Source organism: Lagenorhynchus albirostris, chromosome 4 (assembly GCF_949774975.1).
Source record: "Lagenorhynchus albirostris chromosome 4, mLagAlb1.1, whole genome shotgun sequence".
Classification (NCBI taxonomy): domain Eukaryota; kingdom Metazoa; phylum Chordata; class Mammalia; order Artiodactyla; family Delphinidae; genus Lagenorhynchus; species Lagenorhynchus albirostris.
The window spans coordinates 82,737,487-82,762,581 of record NC_083098.1 but is presented as its reverse complement, the minus strand read 5'-3'; the positions used below and the strand labels follow the sequence as shown (position 1 = coordinate 82,762,581).

Genomic DNA, 25,095 nt, shown 5'->3' with positions numbered 1-25,095 from the left:
TCTAAATACATTAAAGCTATAGATATTTATAATGTTAAAAATTGAGCAACAGGGCTTCCCTGGTGGCGCAGCAGTTGAGAGTCCGCCTACCGATGCAGGGGACACGGGTTCGTGCCCCGGTCTGTGAAGGTCCCACATGCCGCGGAGCAGCTGGGCCCGTGAGCCATGGCCGCTGAGCCTGTGCGTCCGGAGCGTGCGCTCTGCAACGGGAGAGGCCACGGCAGTGAGAGGCCCGCGTACCGCCAAAAAAAAAAAAAAAAAAAATTGAGCAACAGCCATGGCCTGGCTCGTGTTCTCAGCCTGGAGACTTCCCTGGATGGGCCAGCCATTGTGCACCTGAGTGGTAGCCTGGATTACTGGGGGCAGGGCAGGGGAGGTGGTCTGGCCCAGCTATCTTGGGCAGTAGCTAGACCCATCTAAACCTTGGACAGGACTGACTCTGTCCAGCTTCGCAGGCAGCCAGGGTAGGTAGAGTCTGCCTGCCCCGCACCCTGCCCCAGACTCTCCCCCTCCTCCCTAGTTCCTTCACCCTCACCCTGCTCTTTCCCTCAGCATTCCCAGACAGTTCTAAGTGCCTCCCAAAACTATCCCATCCGAACAGAGAGAAGGGAAGAAGCACAGTTATCGGGGAGCCTGGATTGCCTCAGCACCTACTCTGGGTGACAAGGGAGGCCAACTTTAAACACATCAGCCTCCCCACTTTTGCTGGTTTCCCAGGGACCAGCTGTGATTTCTCTTCCCCCCTCAGACCCTCTCAATCTCATTCATATTCCGTGGCCTGGGTGCCCACTTTGGTTCATGCATCCTCCTCCCATTATTCCCGTTTACTTACTTGGTTCTCAAAATCACAAAAACCTTTTTGAAAAGACCAAACAAACCAAAGTCTGTGGGTTTGAATGTTTGTTTTGTGGGCCCTGATCAGGGACTCCCCTTGCCTGGATCTCTGGTGATGCTGGTGAACACTGGTGAGTTAAATGATCCCACTTTAGAGAAAACTGGGGTGGAAAAGCAGTAATAGCAGTATAAAAGATTAGTTCTGTAGCACAGCAAACACCACTTCTCACAAAATGCAGTTCTGCTGAAGTAAGCATTCCTATTTGCTTGGACCCGGGATCAATATGCAGCATGAGTGTCTTATGCTTAGGAGCGTGAATACATTTAAGAAATCACTTCTAAGAGAAACAAAGCAAAAGCCTTCCCATGCCAGTGGCTAATTACTTCGCCTTTTCATTAGCTCCGAAAAGGTTCACAGAATCATACCAGCATGTTGGAAGTAAACCAAAGAGGGACTAGGATTAAAAAGTGGTTTCTGGGCTTCCCTGGTGGCGCGGTGGTTGGGAGTCCGCCTGCCGATTCAGGGGACGCGGGTTTGTACCCCGGTCCGGGAGGATCCCACATGCTGCGGAGCGGCTGGGCCCGTGAGCCATGGCCGCTGAGCCTGCGCGTCCGGAGCCTGTGCTCCGCAACGGGAGAGGCCACAGCAGTGAGAGGCCCACGTACCGCAAAAAAAAAAAAAAAGTGGTTTCTGCCAACAAAGAGCACCTTTAGATACGGGAAGGTTTCTGCTTCTGTGTGTCCATCACGGTGTCAAACCGTGAGCTAATTGCGCCCCTTGTCCTGGCCTGGCCTTGAGGACATGGCTCAGTTCTGATCATGGTTTTATATTCTAAACAGTTGAAGTTGTGGGCTTGGGACCCGGAAGAGGAACGCAGGCGACAGGAAAAATGGCAACAGGAGCAGGAACGTTTGCTCCAGGTAGGACTGGGTTTGCTGCTTTTTATTTTTTTTTCTTCTTTTTGGTGATGCTCTCTTAATTTCTGCTGTATTAAATAGATGTTCAGCCCAGGAAATACATGGAATCAGCTTCTTCTCAGAAGTCGTTGAGTCTAAGTCTGTTCATTTTGTGTCCATGAGACAGAATGCTCTGAGTCTAATACCTCCCACCAGAGGTTACACTGATGAACATAAGGAGAAAGCATTTCACTTAGAAAAAAATCCAAGTATTGATTAAGGGCCAGCCCACCCACTCATCACCTTGTTCGCTGCCAATCAAATTCCAGTCCAACTAGGAGCGGGAAGGAATTATCAGAAGGTTATTGATAGCATACATGTGAAATAAAAGTTGACCTGGGTCTTCTTCCTTAAGTAGAAATGTTTGCTCCATCTTTGAGCAAAAGCTTCTAATTTTCAATTCTAGAAAAATTCTGGGAGTTAACTTATCATGCTCCTACTTGTTTCATCCCAGTTTGTGGAGCAACAGAGCTTCAAAAAGTAATCTAGTAACCTTAGAAACTAACCTATGCTGAGCATTTGGGGTGTGCTAGAACTGGCGTATTTGTAGGTGCTTGACATATTTCATTTAACTTCATTCTCATAAAACTCATCAAAGTATGTCTTATTGATCTCAGTTTGCAATTGAAGAAATTAAGGCTCAAAATAAGTTATATAGGACTTCCCTGGTGGCGCAGTGGTTGAGAGTCCGCCTGCCGATGCAGGGGACGCAGGTTCGTGCCCCGGTCTGGGAAGATCCCACATGCCGCGGAGCGGCTGGGCCCGTGAGCCATGGCCGCTGAGCCTGCGCATCCAGAGCCTGTGCTCCGCAACGGGAGAGGCCACAACAGTGAGGGGCCCAGGTACCGCAAAAAAAAAAAAAAAAAAAAGTTATATAATTGCCCGAGGTCATACCTCTAACAAACGTTGAGCTTCGTTTCAAATCCAAGCTTGGGTGACTCTAAAACTCATCGTCTTTCCCCTATACTCCCAATGGTATTGATTTTACCAAAAGTCATAAAGAAAAAGAATGTTAAATCTCATTTATTTTTGTGACTTTCTGCTGATGTGTAGAAAGCAATGCTTAATGCAAGTTTATTTTACTTTTTTTCTTATCTTTTTGTTCTAATCCTTTAGCTTAATTCCCAGGGGTGGGGAGCAAAGGTCAGCTAGATAGTTAATTAATTGCAGTGTGGCTCTAGGTCTGCCCATTAAGTTTGACACTTTTCAAAATTACATAGGAATAAACCTTCAATACCAAAATCTAGTTCTTAGTAAGAACCAGGTTCAGCAAAGTCCCAGAGCTGTTGGCACATTTAGGTCCATTGGGAGACCCCAGACCAGCCCTGGTCATCTGCTATTCTGTTGGAAGTCAGATGCCCATTCCACCGGGAGTCAGAAATTCCACACAGTAAAGAAGATGGCCTGTGTTTCCCATGGTCTTGCTGTGTCTGTTATTCTTTGAAAGGTGGCCGTGGTTTTAGGTGTGGGTTGTGGGCTTAGGGGCAAGGTGTTTATGGGGAAGGAAGGGTGTCGTGTGTGTGTGTGTATGTGTGTATGTGTGTGTGTGTGTGTGTGTGTGTGTGGACAGATATACCACATCTTTGGCCCCTGTATCATCAGTTCATCCTCTTGGTGAGGGAAACATGTGATATAAGCTCCTAGAACCAATAAATGTAAGAAGCTTTGTTTGTTTTTCATCTTCTGTAAAGTTTTAAGGTCTGTTTCCTCTATTCTGAAGACCCTTGGAGTCCCTGTCTAAAACTTTACAATATTAGGTTTTATAACAAAATTTTTAGCCGAAGTTTAAAAGCCTACCATGGATTGACCACCAGTGGTTTGGCCAGAGCATTAATAGGAACATTAGGCTCCAGACAGTCCCATAAAGCCCTTTTGCTCCTAAGATAATAACATAACAAGTAATACCTGGAGGAATTCTCAGTGTCTTCCCCAAGAAGATGGAAGCACAGACTCATGTTAGCCTCAGAGAGAGGACTGGCAGTAATCAGCCTAAGATATTTGACTGTGCGTAGTATACTCCAGCAATTCCTTTGTCTCTGTCATGTCAGGGATGCCATTGTCAAGGCATCCAGGGGTGTCAGTTCTCATCTTAAGCATTCGTTTTAATTTCCACGTATTCATTTCTTCTAGTCAGCTGTCAGGGACTCCAGTCACATTTTTAAAGCTCTCCTTATCCTTACATCCTTTTCCTATTCAGAGTATTTTTATTTTTTTCCCTGGAAGTGGTGACTAGTGTCCTATTTTTTTCTGAAAACAATAATAGCAATTCTGATATCAAAGCCTTCTAATGGGCTGTTTAAAAGCTACTCTTAATTCAGGAGGACTTAAAGTTAGGAGGATTCCATTTGAGTAGAATGGCCACAAGCAAAGAGTAATTCAGCCACTCAGCTAATTATCGTCCTGCCCACTTTGGACCTTTCTCCATCATCTATCTTGTAAACCTGCGAGGTTTTTTTTTTTTTTAATCTTTTATTAAACTCTCCCAGCAGCAACGTATCTATTAGTGGAATGGCAAAACTCATCTCTGAAGGGCCCAGTAAAAGCAAACTATTGGTTTCACCTACCTCTGAGGACAAAACCCAAGTTAAGAAAGAGTTTAGAACCTTTCCTTCTTTTCTCTCCATAAGCAAATGCCTACTCATATATCTGAAGAACAATTCTATGAAACACCCACAGCAGAAAAGATTGTTCTCTGTTGGATTTTTATGTCCCTAACATGTCTGAGTACCACAAAATGGTATCCCTTTTTGGTGCACGAATGGGTTAGCTTCAGAACCTTACAGCAAGAAGAGAGTTTTGCAACACATTGTACGTGATGATTTAGCGGGGGGAAAAGTGCCAATGATGTATGCACTGGTCCGTTCAGAACAATCTATGGAAATTCCGTAACAGGAGAGATACCGGAAGGAACAGGACAAGCTGAAGGAAGAGTGGGAAAAGGCCCAAAAGGAGGTGGAAGAGGAAGAGCGCAGATACTATGAGGAGGTAGGAAATTCCCCGGAAGGAATTTGACCCTGAAGCCCTGATTCCTCAGAGTCTATCAGCACTTTCTCTGTCTGTGCTGTGTGTACCCATGGGGCATGTCTGATTCTCTTTACTCACAACAGAGCCCTATCAACCTTTCAAAAGAGTCCTATCCTATAGGCTGTAAAAGACTACTACTCTTCCCAGTTTAGCTTGTGGTAAGGGTGTGTTGAGTCATGGTCAAGGGGGAGAATAGAATTGTATCTCTTCTTTAGTCACAAAGGTCAGATTCTTGATTTGTCTTAGATGACATGAAAGTATCAATTTGTTTATTTGTGTGTTTGTTTGAGGCAAGCATGTTTGGTAGTAGTGAATTAATATTAATTTTTATGAGGATAATTTTGATATCAAGGCTAAGTGAATCCTTACTGCTGCATTCACTGTATGGTACTAAAGAGATTTAGAAGGGAGGAGAATTTGGTTTTGTTTGTTTCATTTTTAGATGAACAAACCAGACCACGTTTGAGAATTTGAAACTACACTTTATATATATTATCCAAAATCTGTTTATGATTAATATTGTTGTGAATTTGTTCTTCAACAATAATTTTTGTGCATAATACTTTCCCTAATAGCATTTCTAATTAGGCCTCTTGAATCACACTAATTAACTCGCAAAGACTCTGTTTTTCTAAATTAAATGCTCATTTCTAAATCATTGCCCATAGAGCATGTTATCTGATTTACATGCTTTTTAAAAGTAAGACCTTTTTTATGCCCTGCTTGTTTACACATAATTCTGATGTTTGTCCCTAAATTTCTTTAATGACACTTTTCTCTTGACATATGATTTATCCTTTCTCCCCCTTACATTAATTCCTGTCCTTCCCCTAGGAGCGCAAAATAATTGAGGACACTGTAGTTCCATTTACTATTTCTTCAAGTTCTGCAGACCAGCTGTCTACATCCTCCTCTGTGACTGAAGGCAGTGGGACAATGGTAAGACCATAGATTAAAAGGAATTCATGAAATAAGAAAACTAAAATAGAAGTACTAAACCACAAGGCCAAGTTTTCCACCAGTTTAAATCCAGGACTAGCTGTTTCTCTAGAATCATGTCAGCTACTACGTGGCCACTGTACCCCATCATACTGTCATTGCCGTGGTGAAACCCTAGAGTCAATCCCTGAGAGCAGTAAACATATTACTGAGGCCAGCCCTGCCCCCACAGGCTGGGAACCAAAGTCTCTGCACTGGTTGGCAAGACCCTGGTTAGTGATGCCACATGCTGGAATGTCTTTCTAACTGCCCATCATTCATTCATTTAGCAGACGTATGTTTCTCTCTGCCAGACCATACATCTCTTTGCACTGGATGTTAGCAGTAGGGTGCCAACAATACACTCTCACCGGCCTCCATGAAAGTTTCTTCTGAATCACTCTTAAAATTCCCCATGAATATATATATGTGTGTCTTCAAGGTCTGGAGAGAGTCCAGAAAGACTGGTCAACCTCCATATCCCCCAAATAAGGTCATGGAGGTAGTGGACATTGGTCATACCAACACCTGGATAGTCTATAATCTGCATTTTAGTTTTTGATGGTATAATAACAGAATAAATTCATTTTGCAATAAACATAATATCACTTGGGTATATGTCATATTAGTCATTTCTGTAGTCAATTAATATATGCTGCAATACACTAAAATTTTTAAATTATCCAATTTTAACTTAATACAAATGAAGATTGTACAAAAGTAATTCACCAAATTTGATATTGCATGGTCACTCAGGAAGCTCAGAATATTGCTTATCTTTGCTGTTATATACAAAGATTATCACAAAAGCCAAGTCTTTCCTGTCTCTTTCATATATTGCAATGATAATTATGAAAGATTTTCTAGACTCTAAAATAAGTTATTTACGTATCATCATCAAAGGAATTCTACACTGTCCAACAATTTTTCAATATTTACCAGCCATTTTCAAATATCAAAATTTGAAGTGTATTGTTTTTTATTTCTATTTTATTTTTTTAACATCTTTATTGGCATATAATTGCTTTACAGTGGTGTGTTAGTTTCTGCTTGTTTTTTACTTAAATTTTTAAAATTTAAATTAAAGATTAAAAATTTTTTGTACAATTTTTAAATGTTACACTACATAATCTGCATTTTGAAATAACCCACGGGCACTCAAATGCCACTTGTCCTGAAATAAGCAATCCTATGACTTTGTTTTATTCTGAAAGATGGGTTTTCTAGCCAGTTCCCTTTTATGATAACTTTTGAGAGAGATCCAGGTTACATGTTCATTTCAAATCATTGGAAATCAGTTACTATTCAGTTAATTTTTTTTTTTTTTTGCGGTACGCGGGCCTCTCACTGTTGTGGCCTCTCCCATTGTGGAGCACAGGCTCTGGACGCACAGACTCAGCGGCCATGGCTCACGGGCCCAGCCGCTCCATGGCACGTGGGATCTTCCCGAACCGGGGCACGAACCCGTGTCCCCTGCATTGGCAGGCGGACTCTCAACCACTGCGCCACCAGGGAAGCCCTATTCAGTTAATTTGAACGACTGTTCTTTAAATTGTAGTCAGTGTGATTGAGAAAGTGCTTCAGATATTCCATGGCCAAACATGAGTATTGTCCAGTGTGTTTAAAAATTATATTCAAGATTATCCTTGTTTTCCCCATTAGAATAAGATGGACTTGGAAAACTGTCGAGAGGAAGAACAAAAGACAAGACAGAAGAAACCATTCCAGGGGGATAACAGTGGCTCATTGCTTAAGACTAAGGAAGGTGATCCACTGGAGGAAAAGGGCAGGTATGAGCCGTTCCAGGCTGTCCATCCATATGCGCAAAGCTGGGCTGTGCCCCTTCACTCCCAGGAAGGGCACCCATCACTAATGCAAATCATATTCAGCTTTGAAATTATCATTCCAGTAATACATTATGCATATATTATTGCTTGAAGACATTCTAATGGCTCTCAAGTCAGTGTCCTTATACTATTGAATATAAATAGGTGAAACCTTTTTTTAAATGAGGGGAGACAGTATAGATCACCAAAGGAGCATGTTGTCAATTCAAAGTCCCAAACCTAAATACCACTCACCTGAAATGGTTAATGTATCTGGAGGGATAGAGTTTAAAATGGGGCTGTGGTGTGGTTATAGAGAACAGACTGGTGGTTGCCAAGGGGAAGGCGGTTGGAGGAGGGATGGAGTGGGAAGCTGGGGTTAGCAGATGTAAGCTATTATATAGAGAATGGATACACAACAAGGTCCCACTGTATAGCACAGAGAACCTATGATAAACCATAATGGAAAAGAATATTTTAAAAAAGAATGTATATGTGTGTGTGTGTGTGTGTATATATATATATACATATACATATACATATGTATATATATATAAAACTGAACCACTTTGCTGTAAAACAGAAATTAACACAGCATTGTGAATCAACTATACTTAAATTTAAAAATATATTAAAACTAAAAAAAAAGAAAGAAAAAAATATTGTATCAATACTGATTCATTAACTGTAACCAAAGTACCATACTCACAGAAAACAACAGGGGAAACTGTGTACAGGTAGATGGGAAGTCTCTGTACTATCTTTGCAATTTTTTTTAAATAACTCTAAGACTGGTCCGCAGAAATAAAGTTTATTTAAAAGAAGAAAAAAAAAATGAGGCCGTGGTGTCCTACTCACTGTGGACCTGAACTTTGCCATTAGTATCCTCTGACCTGTGAGAAGCCATGTTTACTCTGGGTGATAATATAAAGGATAGCCAACAAACCCGTTGGTCATGGGTAATCCCCCTACCCCATGGGTTCCAGTATGTTCCATGGGAGATCAGAACAGGATACCCAGAAACTCCTGGAGCATTCAGAGCTAGCTCAGACTGAAGCAGAATCTGGTTGTAGGTACGGACTGTAGTGAGTTTATTGATGCGACCCCATGCCTGAGACCTAAAAGGGACCTGCAGAAACCCAAGAGGCTAGCAGTGCTCTGCCACCAGCAAGTTCTTTATGATACAAATGTTGGCCTTTGGGGCTCCGATATATCAGATAGATGTTGGAAAGTGTGCATGCATGTGTGTGTGTACATACACACTTGGGTACACACACAGCCTCCTCAGAGGGACCCAAAGACACAAAAGGCTATCTAAGTATCATTTTCAAAGCCTGGCCAATTTGAAAGGTTGGCTGGGAGCTGAGCTCTTCTGGTGGGATTTGCACTGAGAATTCTCCTATGCTCATCAGCTAGGAGACTCGGTGAATCGTAAGATATTAGAGCTTGGGACCCATGTCCAGAGCCTGCAGAGCCCTTGGAACAGCACATCTGTTTCCAGTTAACACTATTTAAAGAGACTTTCCAGTTTTTGAAATGAAAGCCACTAGTCAGGAATATTTGAAGGATGCTAATAAGCATTTTCCATGAATTACTGCTCGTTCTCCAGACAGTCCCTGTTGTCACCAGAAACCTTTAAAAAATCTCCTCCGTCTCTCCTTTCTTTGCACATAGAAGCTACTAAAGGACCAGTGAGTTACCATAGGCTGCCAAAGCCCCATGTGGCCCAAATATTTTCCACAATAAGTCCTTCCTTGTGAAAATCTGGGAGATTGCATTTAGTTTTGGCACCCCCTGAAATGCTTAGAATGAAGAATTTTGTGGACAAGGAGGTAGAGAGGACATCAGAAATGATGGTTTGTTAAACTGCTGGGTAATGAAAATGCGTAGCATTGAACGGTATTCTAAATCCATTTTAAATCTAGTTTACCATAAAAAGAATAAATATTTATTTAGCCCCATTTCTTTTTTCCTATCGTAGTCGGTCCTGAGGGCTAAGATCAATAATTTTCGTTCAGTTGCTTTTATTCCTGTTCTGAAATATATTTGTTATTTTAACAGCCTAACTCAAGGAGTCTTGACTCATTCTGAGAACCCTGCATTGAAAGGAATATATCAGGACCTCCAGCTGGATACAGAAGCTGGGGCCTCACCCTGTGGGATGAACCCACAGCTAGCTCAGGGTAAGAATGGAGAAAACCAACCCCCGTGCTTCAATTATTGTAAGACCCCTTCCCCACCCCATCGTCCAGACAGATATGACCTCTGCTGGCTGCAAGCTTCTCTTCCAGCTTATGCTAAACAGCACAGTCCGGAGGCCCCATGAAATCACTGTGAGACCTCAGCAGGCATTAGCACTTTAGAGAAATGTGATTACTAAGCACTAAGGCGGCAGCTTTACTGAGCACTAAGTGTATGTTCTTTACTTGGCCTCAGATCCATCCCGGAATCAGCAGGTATCAAACCCACCAATGCACATTTTAGAAGATGTGAAGCCAAAAACCCTCCCATTGGACAAAAGCATTAATCATCAGATTGAGTCTCCGAGTGAAAGGCGGAAGTGAGTAACCCAATAAGATGGGTGTGGAATTTCTTTTTTATTTTAGTTGACTAAGAATGGGGAAAAGTGAAAAAGTGTGAGATGGTTAGATGTTAGCAGCATTTTTGTGCTTTCTCTCCATTGACTGTCATTGACAAGGTAACAAATATTTATGGCAGTTTGGAACAATCTTGCTGGCAAGTAAATATTTAGTCTGAATTTGGCAACTTAAAAGAGACAAAGTATGTTTTTAACCCACAAATCTAAATATTGGAAAGAATGTGCAGGTCTGTTGTATTAGCAGTTTATTTAAGTGAGTTAAATTGTCTCAGAGCCTATGGACAAATGTTCCTTCAAGGAAAAAATGTTTCCTCTCGTCATCATTCTCTCCCCTTAACTAACTACCCCAGGCTCTGTTCTAATTTTGTAACAATTGTGTTTTTTATAGTAATAATCGCATCATTTTTGAAACATGTCAATATAATAGGCACTGTGTTGAAGGGTTTACATATATCTTTCTCCTCTTTTCATATATTAACTCACTGAACTCTCCCAATAACATTATTGGGTTATTGTTCCCATTTTACAGATGAGGAAATTGAGGCTCAGAGATATTAAATAACTTATCCAAAGTACTTGTCTGGATGAGTGGTAGAGGGATTCAGAGTAAACCCACAGTTCCATGATAAGATCATATTTGAGCCAGAGGTTCCTTGTAATCAGTTTTAAAAAGATAATATTCATTATACTTTAACCAATCATTCTACCTGGAGCCAGACTACCTGGATTCAAAATATTGACTCTGACACTTGCCTGCATGGAACTTTGACCAAGATACTTAATCTTTCTCTGTTCCAGTTTCTTCGTGTATAAAATGGGAACAATAGTAGTGCCTACTTCATAGGGTTTTGTGCCTGGCAAGTAATAAGTACTATACATTGTAGACAATGGTGTTGATAATGACAGTGATGGTGATGATGATGATAACTTGTTTTATAAGTTCATCCTTTTATCTTATTTTTCTTGTTACATTTTTTCTCAGTACAGTTTTAAACCATTTCCCCCTTTTCTCTTATGTCTATCCAATTTCATTTCTCTATGTCTAGATGACATGGAGAATTAATAGAAGGTTAAAATCACATAGAAGGAGTCGTTATTTTTATTGATCATTGTGGTGATTTTCAACCATTTTTCCAGGTGATGGTCCTTATACTTTAGGATATTCCATGCAAAGCTGATATTTTGGAGAAGACAAGCTCTGTCTGAGGAGGGAGGTTTGCGGGGGCAGGGGCTCAGGGAGTTATTCTGAAAGCAGTTACAAGACAGATGGCCTCACGCTCTGTTCATGTCTATGCTGGCATTTCTCTTTTCCTTGTTCTCTTCTGTCCCTTTCTTTACCAGTGAAATTACCCTTTTTTTTTTTTTTTTGCGTTACGCGGGCCTCTCACTGTTGTGGCCTCTCCCGTTGGGGAGCACAGGCTCCGGACACACAGGCTCAGTGGCCATGGCTCACGGGCCCAGCTGCTCCGCAGCATGTGGGATCCTCCCGGACTGGGGCACGAACCCGTGTCCCCTGCATCGGCAGGCGGACTCTCAACCACTGCACCACCAGAGAAGCCCCTGAAATTAACTTTTAAAATCAAGAGCCCGGAACTGACAGCTTAATCACAGGCAGGGCTCACGTGTAACCAACAGCACCCGTAAAACCATTCTGGGGGCTTCTGGCTGGGAACCATTCTGCTTTGTAGATGCCCAATCACATAGCAGTCGTTAGATGTTTTGAACATCATCCCTAATCATGTAACGAATTTATGAATAGGGATGGAAGGCACCTCACTGAAAAATACCTCGTTTAAGCGCTGCCCTTTATTTCTGGGCTCTCTTTAAGAACTTTTCCCTACACCCCTGTTCATCTCTCCCCTCCCACCCTGTCCGTAATTTTTATATCTAACTTGGAGTGCAACTTTAACTAGCAAAGAGCCTGACCAAAATAAAGAATAGAAAACTATTCTGTCTTTCCGTTCAACAATGCCAGCCTGGTTTTGATATCAGACATCCAATGTCTGTACAGTCTGCTAGATGGAAATTTTTTTGTCCTTTGTAAAAAAAAAAAAAGTGACCCCTAGGACACACTGTGGTCTTTTATTTGGTTGCCAAGGAAGTGGGGTGTTTTTTTTCCTTGTCTAAAAAGCCTTTCCTTGTGGGATTGGACTTCTCCTTACTTGATGTGATGTTTGGCTCCTTTCCCATGTTACAGGAAAAGCCCTCGCGAGAACTTCCAGGCTGGGCACTTGTCCCCCTGCTCCTCCACCCCTCCTGGCCAGTCACCAAACAGGTACAAGAGGTCAGCAAGCCTTTCTGAGGCTGCTTTGTTTTGGCTAGAGCCTGCTGAGCACATCGCAACCAAATTAGTGCTTGCCCGAGGATTGCGAGGGATTTGTCCATCCATGTCTCTTCCTACGCACACACATAGGCGGGAGGAAAGAACACATCCCCATCTGCCTAAAGATTTTATCAGCCCACAGTCGAAAGAGCCAAGTGTGTGACGTTGGCGCGGCTGTGGCCATAGGGCTTTAATTACATTGTGCAGAACCTGCAATCTAATAAGAAAATCCACCAGACAATTGCCGGGCTCCTAAGTCGGCGCCTTTCCCTCCAAGACGGCTCGGACCTTCTAGGCAGGATCCGCTGATGGCTCTTACAGTGAACCAGGCGGGCGCTGAGAAATGAAACTTCATCCTCCCTTTTACTCTACTCGAGCTCTCTAATGATTGCTTCTGGACATTAATTAGGCCCCATGATATTCTTAAAAGCTGCCTGAGCTCCCATTCCCTGGAGAGACAAATGACTGAGTACTCCAAGGTTTTCTTTGATTTAGAAATTTCATTTAACTACTGGATAAGAGGGAAATCCTAATAAATAGAGTTTGCTAAGGGCAACTCTTCCTTTTTTCTCTTGTCTTTCTGTTTCTTCTGTCCCTCTCTTTGCTTCCAAATGATATTGCATATTTTAAAATTTCTTGTGTAATTCCAAGAGCTTTCCCGACAATCGGCATCATTGCAATCCGATCTTAGCTGAGGGAAAGCTGCCTTAGAGCACAGCCATCCTGTCTGAGCCAGGTGGATTGGAAACCCAATGTGAGTTCTTCATACCGGATCACAGAACTTGGTATCAGAGCAGGGATTTGATCCCACATCTGCCTGATACCTGTTAGGCTGTATCACAATTTCCTCTTTATTTTTAAACAACAACAACAAAAATTTTAATAAGTAAAAAGAAATGCCCTAGTGGGCCAATGAACCAATTATAGAAAAATTTAACACAACATTAAAACCTTAATAAAGCTAAACTTGACTGTCTTTTAGGACGTAAGAAAACATATGATAAATACATTAAATCATCTCAAGGCATCTGATCACTGTGGTTGAATAGACTACAACGCAAACTTTTTATAACAACTAACACACACACCTACACGCACACACACACACACACACACACACACACACAGAATTCCATGCCACGGTGGAGGCCTATCGTATTTAATCTATCAATTGTCTGCATCTTATACCTAATTCCTACTCATTATCAGTTCAGTAATTGTTTCACTTACGGTATAAACATTTTAAAAACTCGTGTTTTATTTATTTATTTTTTTTGCGTGAGGCTCCATATTAGTGTGTTTGACCAATGATTCTAAACGGAACATTTTATTATGACATATATTTTGCAACTTAGGTCTATAAGTGGGAAGAAGCTGTGCTCTTCGTGTGGGCTTCCATTGGGTAAAGGAGCTGCAATGATCATCGAGACCCTCAATCTCTATTTTCACATCCAGTGCTTTAGGGTATGTATTCATCTCTCTTCTGCCTAAGTACAGTCTCATAATGTCTTTTGGCCTCGTTCTGTGCTGAGTGACTACCTCCTGGAAATCCTGACAGCCTTTGCTTGTGAGGGCCCCCTGACTCTAGGTTGTACAGAAGTGTGCGTGGAGTCCATCCTTCAGGATGAAACTCTCCTATCACGCATCCCTCTGGGATGTCGGGTTAGAGGAGGCAAAACAGATTTGTGTGACGTGTCTTTATAAAACCATTTTTCGTTGCTAAAGAGCATATACTTTAGCAGGAAGCTGAGAAAGCCACCCTGGAGGACGATGATGCTTCTGAATCTTTTAAGGCCAGATGGATTTATTTGGAATGTCACATCTTTGATGCTTCTCAAACTCTTGAGACTCAATTCAAAGATTTTGGGTCTTTGACTTAATGGAAGATTGTCAATTAAGTGGTTACAGCTAGTTGCTAACTTGTAGGTCTCCAAACGAGTATGTCTGCAGTCACAGACTGAATATCACTTCCTCTGAGAAGCTGACCTGCTTACCACACTAAGTCAAGTTGCCTTGGTTACAGGTCCTTATAGAACCTTTCGTGGTCCTTATCACTCACTATTGAATTGTTTAATTATCATCTGCTCTCTACAAGCTCCGTAAAGGCAGGCACCACGTCTGTCTGGTTCACCACTATATCCTCTGCACCCACTGAAGATGGTATCAATAAATATGTTTAGATGAATGAATTAATAAATAACTGAAAATGAAGAGGACTAAATTCTAGTCCCAAATCTCCTGCCAACAAGCAGGTGAACGAACCACTTATGCCTGATTTATTATAATATTTACAGGTCAGACTATATCAGCGTTTCCTTTTTTCACCCATGGACATGTTTCAGATAATATATAATTTTGAAGCCAAACCTCTATCTCTGAAAAAGAATCATTTCTTTCTCTTTATAACCCTAACATGCTTTCTGTGTCCTTCTTGGATTTGTCCTGTTTCTCATTAGTAGCTCCCTCAGCTATAAAGTAAACTTGCATGGGTTTAAAATAACTTCTACTTTACCTATAAGCTAAGAGAAAGTGAGTGAGGTTGTCCCAAAGTTATTAATTTAATAATGTCAGTAATCACTGGAAAGCAAAACTGATGGACAAAATGCAATATGGATACTTAATTAGACTCCATTTATCAATATTCTTATTGTAAAATTGACATAGGTAATGTATATCCTAAATTGTCTGGGAATGTTTGGAGGCTATATGCTATTTTTTTTTTTTTTTGGCCACGCTGTGTGTCATGTGGGATCTTAGTTCCCCGACCAGGGATCGAACCCCTGCCCCCTGCATTGGAAGCATGGAGTCTTAACCGCTGGACTGCCAGGGAAGTCCCTGGAGGCTTCATACTTTTAAAAAAATTCATACTAATACCAAGATAATATGTTCCAACACCACAGTTTATTCTCAGAAACTTTACCAGAACTCAGAATAATCAAGGTGGCAACGAGTCTTTGCAGATTCTCAGCAGATAGGGGACTTGTCTTCTTAGCTGTCAAGGCCTTTATTCTCTCTAGTCACTCACTTCCTGGAGCTGACCTGATGCTTTAAGGTACATCACCGCTTAAATTTATCCCCTACCCTTCTGTGTAGATGCAGCTTGTAACATAATTTGGATGAAACCTCCCTCTACCTGAGATGGCCTTAGAGCATCAGTCTGGGGCTGGCCCTTGTTTCCTGGGCTGGGTCAAGATCCCCCTGCAGTAGGCTGGCATGTTCTCTGATTCAGCCAGTACAGTGTACCCCACAGTCTCTTTCTGCTCTCAGGCTGACTTGGTATCACTGCCTTTAACGTGGAAACATAAAGTGGAATAGCTATTTCCCAGTCATTCTGGTCGGGTAGAACTTACCAACAATGCTAAAAAGCATTTGAAGATTATTCAGAGACAAGTTTCAATATATATTGATCATTCCTTGGCCATGTGTTTATTTAAAACCACTAGGATTTAACCTGTTTAAAACGGTTCTTCCATCTTGATTGAGAATTGGTGTGCATAGGCTTTGGGATCAACCTGATACCACTTACCAACTTCACAACCTTGGACGAGTCAGCTAACCTCTCTGAACTGGTGTCCTTCTCTGAAAAATGCCAGGAGTTAGGATAAAATGCTAAAGGTATATTGTTGCTGGAAGTCAAGTCGTGGTGCAGCATCTAATACATAGTAGATATGCAACAAATGTGGAGGCTGGAGAAGTGATTACTATTCATGTGAACAATAACTAAACATTATAAGGAAACAATTCCTTACGCACCTTATAACCTTCTGTTCTTTCTACCCAATAGTGTGGAATTTGTAAAGGACAGCTTGGAGACGCAGTGAGTGGGACGGATGTTAGGATTCGAAATGGTCTTCTAAACTGTAATGACTGCTACATGCGATCCAGAAGTAAGTCCTGAGGGGAAATACCTTGAGATGAATGAGTGCAACCATATATGCTTTTCATAGACCTAGCTTAGGAATTCAGCTACTCTCCATCAGTTGATACTCCTACACTGAAGGAAAGATACATTAGCATCCAGGTAAAAGAAATGATAATGAAATAATCCCGTATTTACCACTTGTTTCTTACTGGAAGTTACTGCTATAACATGGACTAATGCTTTTTATCCAGAAGTGCATTAATACACCAGCAGGTAAAAATGTAAACCAAGTTTGAGACATTGCCTGAGCTCACCATAGAGATTTCAGTGAGATGCAGGGATGCTATAAAGTCTGAAACTATTTATTTGTTGAGGCATCTCTTTAGAAGACCTGTAGCATTTGGAGGGTGTTTCACATATGAAGAATAGCTCTCCACTGCTCATCAACTCAAGCACCAACTCCTCAATATCTACATGCCTCCATTCAGGAGTTTCATGGCATAATGTGGGCTTGTTCCCAACTAAATTGAAAATTCTTTGAGAGACAAATGGTGGGTTCTACTTCTCTGTGAATCCCTGCTCCCTCCAAAATACCTTAGTACATACTAATCAGAGAAGCCCCCTTGAGGAGCCTGCCCTCGCATCTCATGTCTGGGTCTCCTGCCACAGAAAGTTAATGTTATTTTGGGGGGACCACCAGGGGGTGCTGTTGCCCAGCTGCTGTTTATAAAATCTGAAACTAGCCAGTGGCTAGCCTCTGAATCCTTCCTCACTCTCCATCCTAAGTATAGTCCTTCTGGTGCATGACCTAGACAGCAGGTGATTCTTCTATGCAAATTCGTCAGTCAAAAACTCTTTTTTAAAAAAAAATATGAGCGAAGATCTGGTGTTTGAAATTCAAGAATTTTTTATTATTTCTCAAAGTGAGTGAAGTGGCATTTTTGTTGCTTTTTGTTTGTTTGTTTTGTTTGTTTGTTTGTTTTTGTGGTACGCGGGCCTCTCACTGTTGTGGCCTCTCCCGTTGCGGAGCACAGGCTCCGGACACGCAGGCTCAGCGGCCATGACTCACGGGCCCAGCCGCTCTGCGGCATGTGGGATCTTCCCGGACCGGGGCACGAACCCGTGTCCCCTGCATCGGCAGGCGGACTCTCAACCACTGCGCCACCAAGGAAGCCCTGAAGTGGCATTTTTACAGTCTTTTCATGTGGGTTTCTAAATCTGCAAGACTGAAGATTTTAAGAGTGAAAATTGAAATTAAGTTGTTTTATTGCTATAGATTTTGTAAATTCAGAGAAATATATGCCTATTTTAACAAAATGATGGGAAGTAAAAATTAAACCCAGGTGGTTTTGATCTATGATAAACATTTGACTTGAGGTCAGAACGGTTCCAACTTAGAGCTGCTGCCATCAACCTGGACTATTTTATATGTATTTTATATGTATATACAAAATATTGATATTAATTTTTATACTATGTATTATACATATAAAATATGGGATAATAGTATACCATATATATACCATAAATATATATACAGGTATATACAAATATATATATACATGTATAATATATAATAATTATATTTTACTTAAACTATATTTGTATTTGTTTGTTTTGGTTTTTTGTTTGGGTTTTTTTCTTCTTTATCCCTCCCGCCCTCCCTATCCCACCCCTCTAGGTGGTCACAAAGCACCGAGCTGATCTCCCTGTGCTATGTGGCTGCTTTGCACTAGCTATCTATTTTATTTATTTATTTATTTATTTTTAATTTATTGACGTATAGTTGATTTACAATGTTGTGTTAGTTTCATGTGTACAGCAAAGTGAATCAGTTATAGATATACGTGTACCCAACATTTTTGGCAAATTAAAAAAATGATAATGTTAGGAGAAATTGGGAGCTTCCTCTTTTTCTTTTTTTTTTTTTTACTTTTGAAGAAGAATATTCTTTGATTTTCTCTTCTTGTGCCAATGCTCTTCTCTTTATTTAATTTTGAATTTTATTTTATTTATTTTTTTATACAGAACGTTCTTATTAGTCATTAAAAAGGAAAACTAAACCCTTTTGTCTCAGGATTCAAAGTGATTTTTTTCCTATCATCTAACATAAATTGGAGTTTTCCCTGCAACCTCAATGACCTGCTGAATGTGAGTCATGGAACCAGAAGAGGGCGCTGTTAGGTTGAGGGCCTCTTGAACCAGATTTGAAAAGTGCTGTAAATCTGAATTTCTTTCATAATTTGAAGTGCTTGAAGAATGCCAGCAGAGAACAAACCTGAACTCACCTCTGGATAACAGTGACCTGCTTTCATCCAGATTTTCATTTTAATTGAGAAGCTGGGTGTTTCGTTGTCATTTCTTTGGAAATTAGCTTTTCAGATCTAGGCCAGCAATTTTTCTGTTGTGTATACAAATATAAAGGCCACTAACTGCTTTTGATTCCAAATCTAAAGACAAGAACCATAGAGTTCCTGTAATTGTCCTGTAAGATGAAAAATAAGGTGATTGGAGGTAGATTAAAGATATGATTTTTTCTTTAATGTTTTTGATGCGATATTTTACTAGGATGTTTTTTAGAATACTAAGGTACTAAGAAGAAAGCAAAAAGGCTCATTATCTCTCTGTCTAGATAACCAATATCAATATTCAAAAGAATAAATAAATAGAAGTTATAAGTAGTAAAAGGTTAGAAAAATTAGATTGTTTAGAAAGATACCAAATTAAAAGTGAACCTCTTCAACCTTAACCACGTAATCACTTTCTAATAAGTTCTTGGGGAGAGGGGCAGAATGTATGTTTGTACACACGCACATGCATGCGCACACACACACACACACAGATGCATATGTGTGTGACACATCTACCTGTATTGGTTCTTATTTCACAAAGGTAATGACATAGCCACAGTGGTACTTAGTTTTTGTTGCTGTTGTTTTTCACCTAATGATATATCTTGGGAATTTTTCCATATAGCGTTTTCTTTCTCCTCATTCTTTTTAATGGCTCTTTAATAGCTGCATACAATCCCATTGTGTGGACTTAACCATAATTTAAAACTAATGCTCTATGAATGAGTGCTCCAGTTAGTTCTGGTTTTTTAATATTATTTTTTAAATGCTCCAGCGAACATCCTTGTATGTATGTCTTGATGAACATTTGAAAGCATTTTCACAGAGTAGCTTCTGAGCAGTGGTACTGCTGAATAAAAAGGCATGTGCTTTTTAAATTTTCAGGCAACTTGCCTAATTATCTTCCAGAAAAGTGTATGCTCCCTGCAAAGTATATAAGAGAGCCTCTTTCTCTCTCCATGCCTATGTCAGCTCTGGATATCATCAAACTTTTAAAATTTCCACTCTGCTAAGTGGGGAGGAAAAAAAAAAAGAAGAAAAAAAACCTCTTTGCTTTGATCCGTAGTCTTTAACTATAAATGAGTTTAAACATCTTTTCATATGTTTGTTCACCATTTATATTTCTTTTTCTATTGACATTTATATTCTTTATCTTTTGCCCATTGTTCTATTGGCAGTTGATTTTTACAAGTTCTTTGTAAATTAAGGAAAATTTCCCTTTATTTTATATTTGCTGCTTTGGGCAGTTATCATTGGTCTTTCTACTTTGTGATTTTTTTTTTCATAGAAAAGGTTTTCATTTTAAATAGTTAAACATATCTCTTTTTTTCCTTTTTGGATTCTGGGTTTTGTGTCCTCCTTAGAAAAACTCTCACTATTCCAAGGGTATAAATAAATTGAGCTGAGATTTCTCCTAGAATTATTTTCTGGGTTTTTTTGGCATGTAAACATGTGATAATCAGAAATGTATTTGGGAACAAGAAATAAGATAAATAGTAGCTTTATTTTTTTCTCCAATTAGCCAATTGTATGTCTATAACTTAATGAATAATCCCATTTTTTCTTGTTAATTTGAAATACCAGCTTTCTCTTAAACTAAGTTCCCATATATATTTGGGTCTTCTGGATATTTTATTATGTTTTATTAACCTATTTATTCTCTAGTATCAGTTTTAATTATTATAGCTTCATATTATGTTTCAATATTGAAGCAGAGAATGGCTACCTTCTCTCCAATTATTTTTTCCGAGTTTTCCTAACTCTCATGTTTATTTTTCCAGATAAATGTTAATATCATTTTAGGCTAAACTTTAATTAAGTCAACACACGACAGGGAGAATGACCAGTACATCTGAGAATACTGCTCATTTTTCTTGGTGTCATAAGGAAAAACTATATCTTCAGAGTGAATAGATGGAAAGGCTAATAATTGGCTAGAGAAGTACACTTGAATCGATTGAATATACCCCAAATGCATAAAAGAGTCAGAATGGGAAAAATGGCTAAAATTGTTTTTTTCTTTTTTTTTTTTCTTTTGATCTAAGTTGAGAAGAGGGGAGATGGATAGATGTGAAGGGTGGTTTACATCATAAGCATTCTAAGTGAAACAAAATAATTTCATTGTGTAGAATAATAAAACCTGAATATATAAGCCTATTTTCTTTAAGTAAGTAGCCACGTTTAAATGAAATTTTTCTCTTGGAGGGGAAAAAGAGCATAGCGGCATATTAAAATGCAATTCCTAAAAGCAATGTAAACCGTTTTTAAGTTCGTATGTAAATGGGAATAGAAGTGCAAAACAAATTACCTGTCATGGATCAAGCCATCACATGTTTAACTGGTACCATTTGTGCTTGGGTGTTAGATGACCACGTCTTTGTGTCTGTTCCATCATTCACTCTTGTGAGATGCATTTAACGCAAAATCCCTGGGGTCTTTTCCAGTGTTGCGATTGCCTCATCACAACTCTAGTGCCTAAAATGAAGGAGATACTTTGTGAAGGTTTCAGCAGGAACTATGGGACCCAAACCATCCTTCCTAGATAGGTTTGCCAGATAAAATACAAGATGCCCAGTTAAATGTTTTTGAATTTCAGATAACAGTGAATTTTTTTTAGTATGTGTGTCCCAAACATCACCTGCTCAGGATGTAGCACAAGTATATCCCAAATATCCCATGGGATGTATACTAAAAAATGTATCTGTTGTTTATCTAAAATTCAAATTTTGTTGGGTGTTCTGTATTTTATTTGCTAGATCTAACAATCCTTATATCTAGATCATATGTCAAATTCCTCCTCTTGCAATGTATTTATTCTTAGAGAAACCACAACCTAGAGAAACTGAAAGAAGAGAGATTATTTTCTTGCTTATTTGCCCCAGAAGACAAGGTAGAAAACTTGGTGGAGATCATTTGGTTTAGGGTGAAATCCAGAGGACTGAATTCAACCAAACTTGACAGGGCACATGAATCACCTTGTTCAGTTCTGGGACGGGGCTCGAAAGTCTGCATTTCTAACAAGCTCCAGGTGATGCCAGTATGGCTGGTCCCTGGACCACACTTTGAGTAGCATAGTGGGACAAGTTTCCCCTCCCTAGAGGGAAGAGACTTTGGCAAAGGGCATTGCTAATTTTGGAAATGTTTAAACATCTGAAGCCAGAATGGTTGACCACTTTAACCAAATGTTGCTCTGTGTTCTTTGTCCCAGGTGCTGGCCAACCCACAACATTGTGACGTGGTTTTCGAGCTTCCGGATTACTCACCATTTCCTTACTGAGGGTGTCCCCTGGCAATCGTTTAACAAAACCCTAAGTGCAGGGGCTCTTCAGCATTCATCTAATTTCTGAAAGGCTATTCTAAAAGATGGTATCTGTTCTTTTGTAGCACAGTGTTTGTGTTTTTCCTGCTTTCCTTTTTTTTTTTTTTTTTTGGCATTTGCACAGTATATACAAAAGAATATTGAATTGTAACGATCCTGAATAGTTCCAAAAAAAGGTCTTAGCATGGTCAAACAGGCTTACAGTTTAAAATGTGTTATTCTCTTCTTTGGGAGTTAATGAGATAAATGATGCAATAAACCTGGGGTTTTTTTAGCATTTCTAGGAATTAAAAACTTTGTGTTTACAGAATTGAGCTGCAGAAAATGCAGGACATGCCAATTTGAGACATGTGGTCTTCTGAGACAGGAGCATACAGTTAATGCATTTCAGAAACTAAAAATCAGACCATCTAGCTCTGAGCTATAACTTGTTTTTAATGCAAAGATGCTAGTCTGATAATATATACTGTAATCCTGAAACATCTGTGTTACTTACGTTTTGAGGTGGAAGTCATACCAATAAATTATTGCACCGTTAGTGTTAGATTCTGTGTCCTTTGGAAGTTATGCCATTGCTGTAGGCTGACCCATCACATAGAGAGAACCCTTGCTATACGGGCTAGGCTTACACTCTGGGACATTGCCCAAAGGTAGGAAGAAACCAGAGGGACATAATTCAGTCATCATTTCCAAAGTTATTAGCAAAATCTGTGAGGAAGTTTAATCTTCCAAAGAGTGGTGGGTCAATGATAGCCAGGAGGGCTTTGTTGCTTGCTTCTCTTCAGGCTCTAGATTCAATAAGAGGCTCAGTGTGGGACATATGGAAGCTCTCATTGAGATCAGCCCATCATTAGGTGTGGCCACCGCTCACCCTTGCCTGCAAGTTCTCCTTGGGGGTCTGAAGCCCAGGTGGCTAAAGTAAAGCATTAAGTCCATCTTAATAGAATCTGAATGACATATGATGTGAGAAGCCACTAGCATGTGATCGACAAGAACCTACTGTTCACATCGTGCCCTGTCCACCCTCCTGGATACCTACCTGCTCTCCTCACGCCCTACATCACCAACTCTCTTTACTACCAAGAATACTGGACCTTGCTCATGGAGAAGTTTAGCGAGAAACTCTTGCGGAGAGCTGGTTTATTTTTTGCCCTGTGTGATGAATTTCATCTGGCCAAGAAAGGAATCAAGTTACTAAAAAGCATCACATTTTAGATCTCCAGGCTGTTTTCTTTAAGACTGGGGAAAAGGGGACTATTTATTCTGCCTTAAAATGATGGCAAATAAGTGATGATGACAGATGACATTTTGTGAATGTAGACTCCGGATATACTCCTAATAGGTTAATGTAGTCATAAAAAGAAATCAAGTAGATGTTTTTCTGTTATGTAAGCAATAATTTTTTTTCTGTGTCTTATTGAATATGACTAGCAATTATTTATTTACATGCTAGACGGTTCTCTGCATGCGGGTTCCATGTAAGTACAGAAATTTCCTCAGCCACTGCAAGTATCTTGACCATTTTGTCATTTGGATGAGCTGTTGTTAGATTGAAATTTACACATCATCTCATTTAAAATTGTGCCTTAGAAAATGCAAAGCTGTTACACATAGTCAGTGATGAATTAAGGATGCAGTACATTGAAGAGAGATGGAGTCCCCTCCAAGTTCTCAAGACTTCTCGTGGAGGCGTTCACTGTTTTACGGGAGGAAAAAAATTTAAAAAAAGAAAAAGAAAAATAGAAAAACTAAAAAAAAGAACGTTTTGAACATGTACAGATTAAGTCCAATATTTTGATTAACCACCTGCATGTTTTATTAAATATTTTGATAATGTGGATGTTTACACTTTGCATGATCCTAGCAGAATACTTTACCACCAGTAATGCACAAACATGTACAATATGATTCTTCATAACCGATTTTTCTAGAATACTTTTTACATGTGGAACTCCATCTGTTCTGTAAGGATTCTATGAATATTGCACATTCTCTTCTGGTTTCACAAACTCATTTATACATATTTCTTAGTGAGACTCATTGTACATTGTATTGAAGCTAGAATCAAGAAAACTAAAGCCCCATCTCCAACTGCGAAATGTGCTTTTCCATAATGAACAATAGTCACCAGCACAGAATAATCTCCAACATTTTCTAAATTCTAATTGCCAACTGTTTCTATTTATATTTGATTTATATTTCATTTGGAGTCTGTTACATGGCAGCTCGGGCAGACTAGATCTTGTTTTTTCCAATGCAGCATAATGAGTATGATCTATTTCTTTTCAAATAATCTTTGAGATCCCAGGGGAAAAAAAAAAAGTGCTCTGCTCTGTTGAGCTACAATGTAAATGTGTTTGTTTAAAAAACAGATGAGGCAAGTGAGTGATTTATTGTTCCTGAGGAAGTATATCTTTTTTTTTTCTTATACTTCAAAAGCTTGTCCCTTCTCTTTCTTAAGGAAAAAAATGGGTAACTCTTTGTTTTTCACTTGCAAACTTTCATGACATGTGTTCATTCTTTCCGTGTAGTGTTACTAATGCAATACATATTATAGTTATCTATACACAGTGTAAGACTTAACAGGCTGAAATGATCCACCTCATATGTGAGTCCGTCCAAAAGATGTTACTGTTCTGGGTGGGCCAATGTTCTATATCAGTTACACTAACCTTCATTTAAAATATTTATTCTAAAATGCCTCTGAGAAATAGTAAAAAATAAACATAAAAAAGTTGTCTAAAATGCAACAGCTTTTATAGTAAATGTACATTTATAAATAAAATACTCAAATCAACTTTGTATTTCATTGATTTTTTTTGAGGGGTGGGGGGGCCAGTTTTCTTACTTGGGGAAGAGAGAATCAGGCTGTCTCTCTCTTGCAGCTTTTGGTCCAGAGTTACAGGGTCAATTGTTGGCAATGATGCATATTTGCATATGTATATTGATGCATCTTGAGGTCAGCTATTTAAGGCAAATCAAACTTACCAGCTGACTGTAGGAGTCACCAAGGAATTGCCTG

The 25,095-nt window shown here is 39.7% G+C and overlaps 1 protein-coding gene across 10 annotated transcripts in view; it reads left to right on the top strand.

The window, feature by feature from the left end:
- LIMCH1 (LIM and calponin homology domains 1) overlaps nucleotides 1-24,870 on the top strand; it is a 342,494-nt gene extending 317,624 nt beyond the window's left edge. For 4 of the 10 annotated variants that reach the window (XM_060148274.1, XM_060148278.1, XM_060148280.1 and 1 more), the window contains 10 exons: nucleotides 1,675-1,755; nucleotides 4,684-4,776; nucleotides 5,650-5,754; nucleotides 7,456-7,583; nucleotides 9,681-9,802; nucleotides 10,056-10,179; nucleotides 12,416-12,502; nucleotides 13,897-14,005; nucleotides 16,326-16,428; nucleotides 21,963-24,870. In XM_060148274.1, the coding sequence (XP_060004257.1) occupies nucleotides 1,675-1,755; nucleotides 4,684-4,776; nucleotides 5,650-5,754; nucleotides 7,456-7,583; nucleotides 9,681-9,802; nucleotides 10,056-10,179; nucleotides 12,416-12,502; nucleotides 13,897-14,005; nucleotides 16,326-16,428; nucleotides 21,963-21,988 (978 nt within the window). In that variant the 3' untranslated portion in view covers nucleotides 21,989-24,870. The remainder of the gene's footprint in view (nucleotides 1-1,674; nucleotides 1,756-4,683; nucleotides 4,777-5,649; nucleotides 5,755-7,455; nucleotides 7,584-9,680; nucleotides 9,803-10,055; nucleotides 10,180-12,415; nucleotides 12,503-13,896; nucleotides 14,006-16,325; nucleotides 16,429-21,962) is intronic. The other 6 variants (XM_060148275.1, XM_060148284.1, XM_060148282.1 and 3 more) reach the window with 3 other exon arrangements.
- Nucleotides 24,871-25,095: the final 225 nt, after the last annotated feature.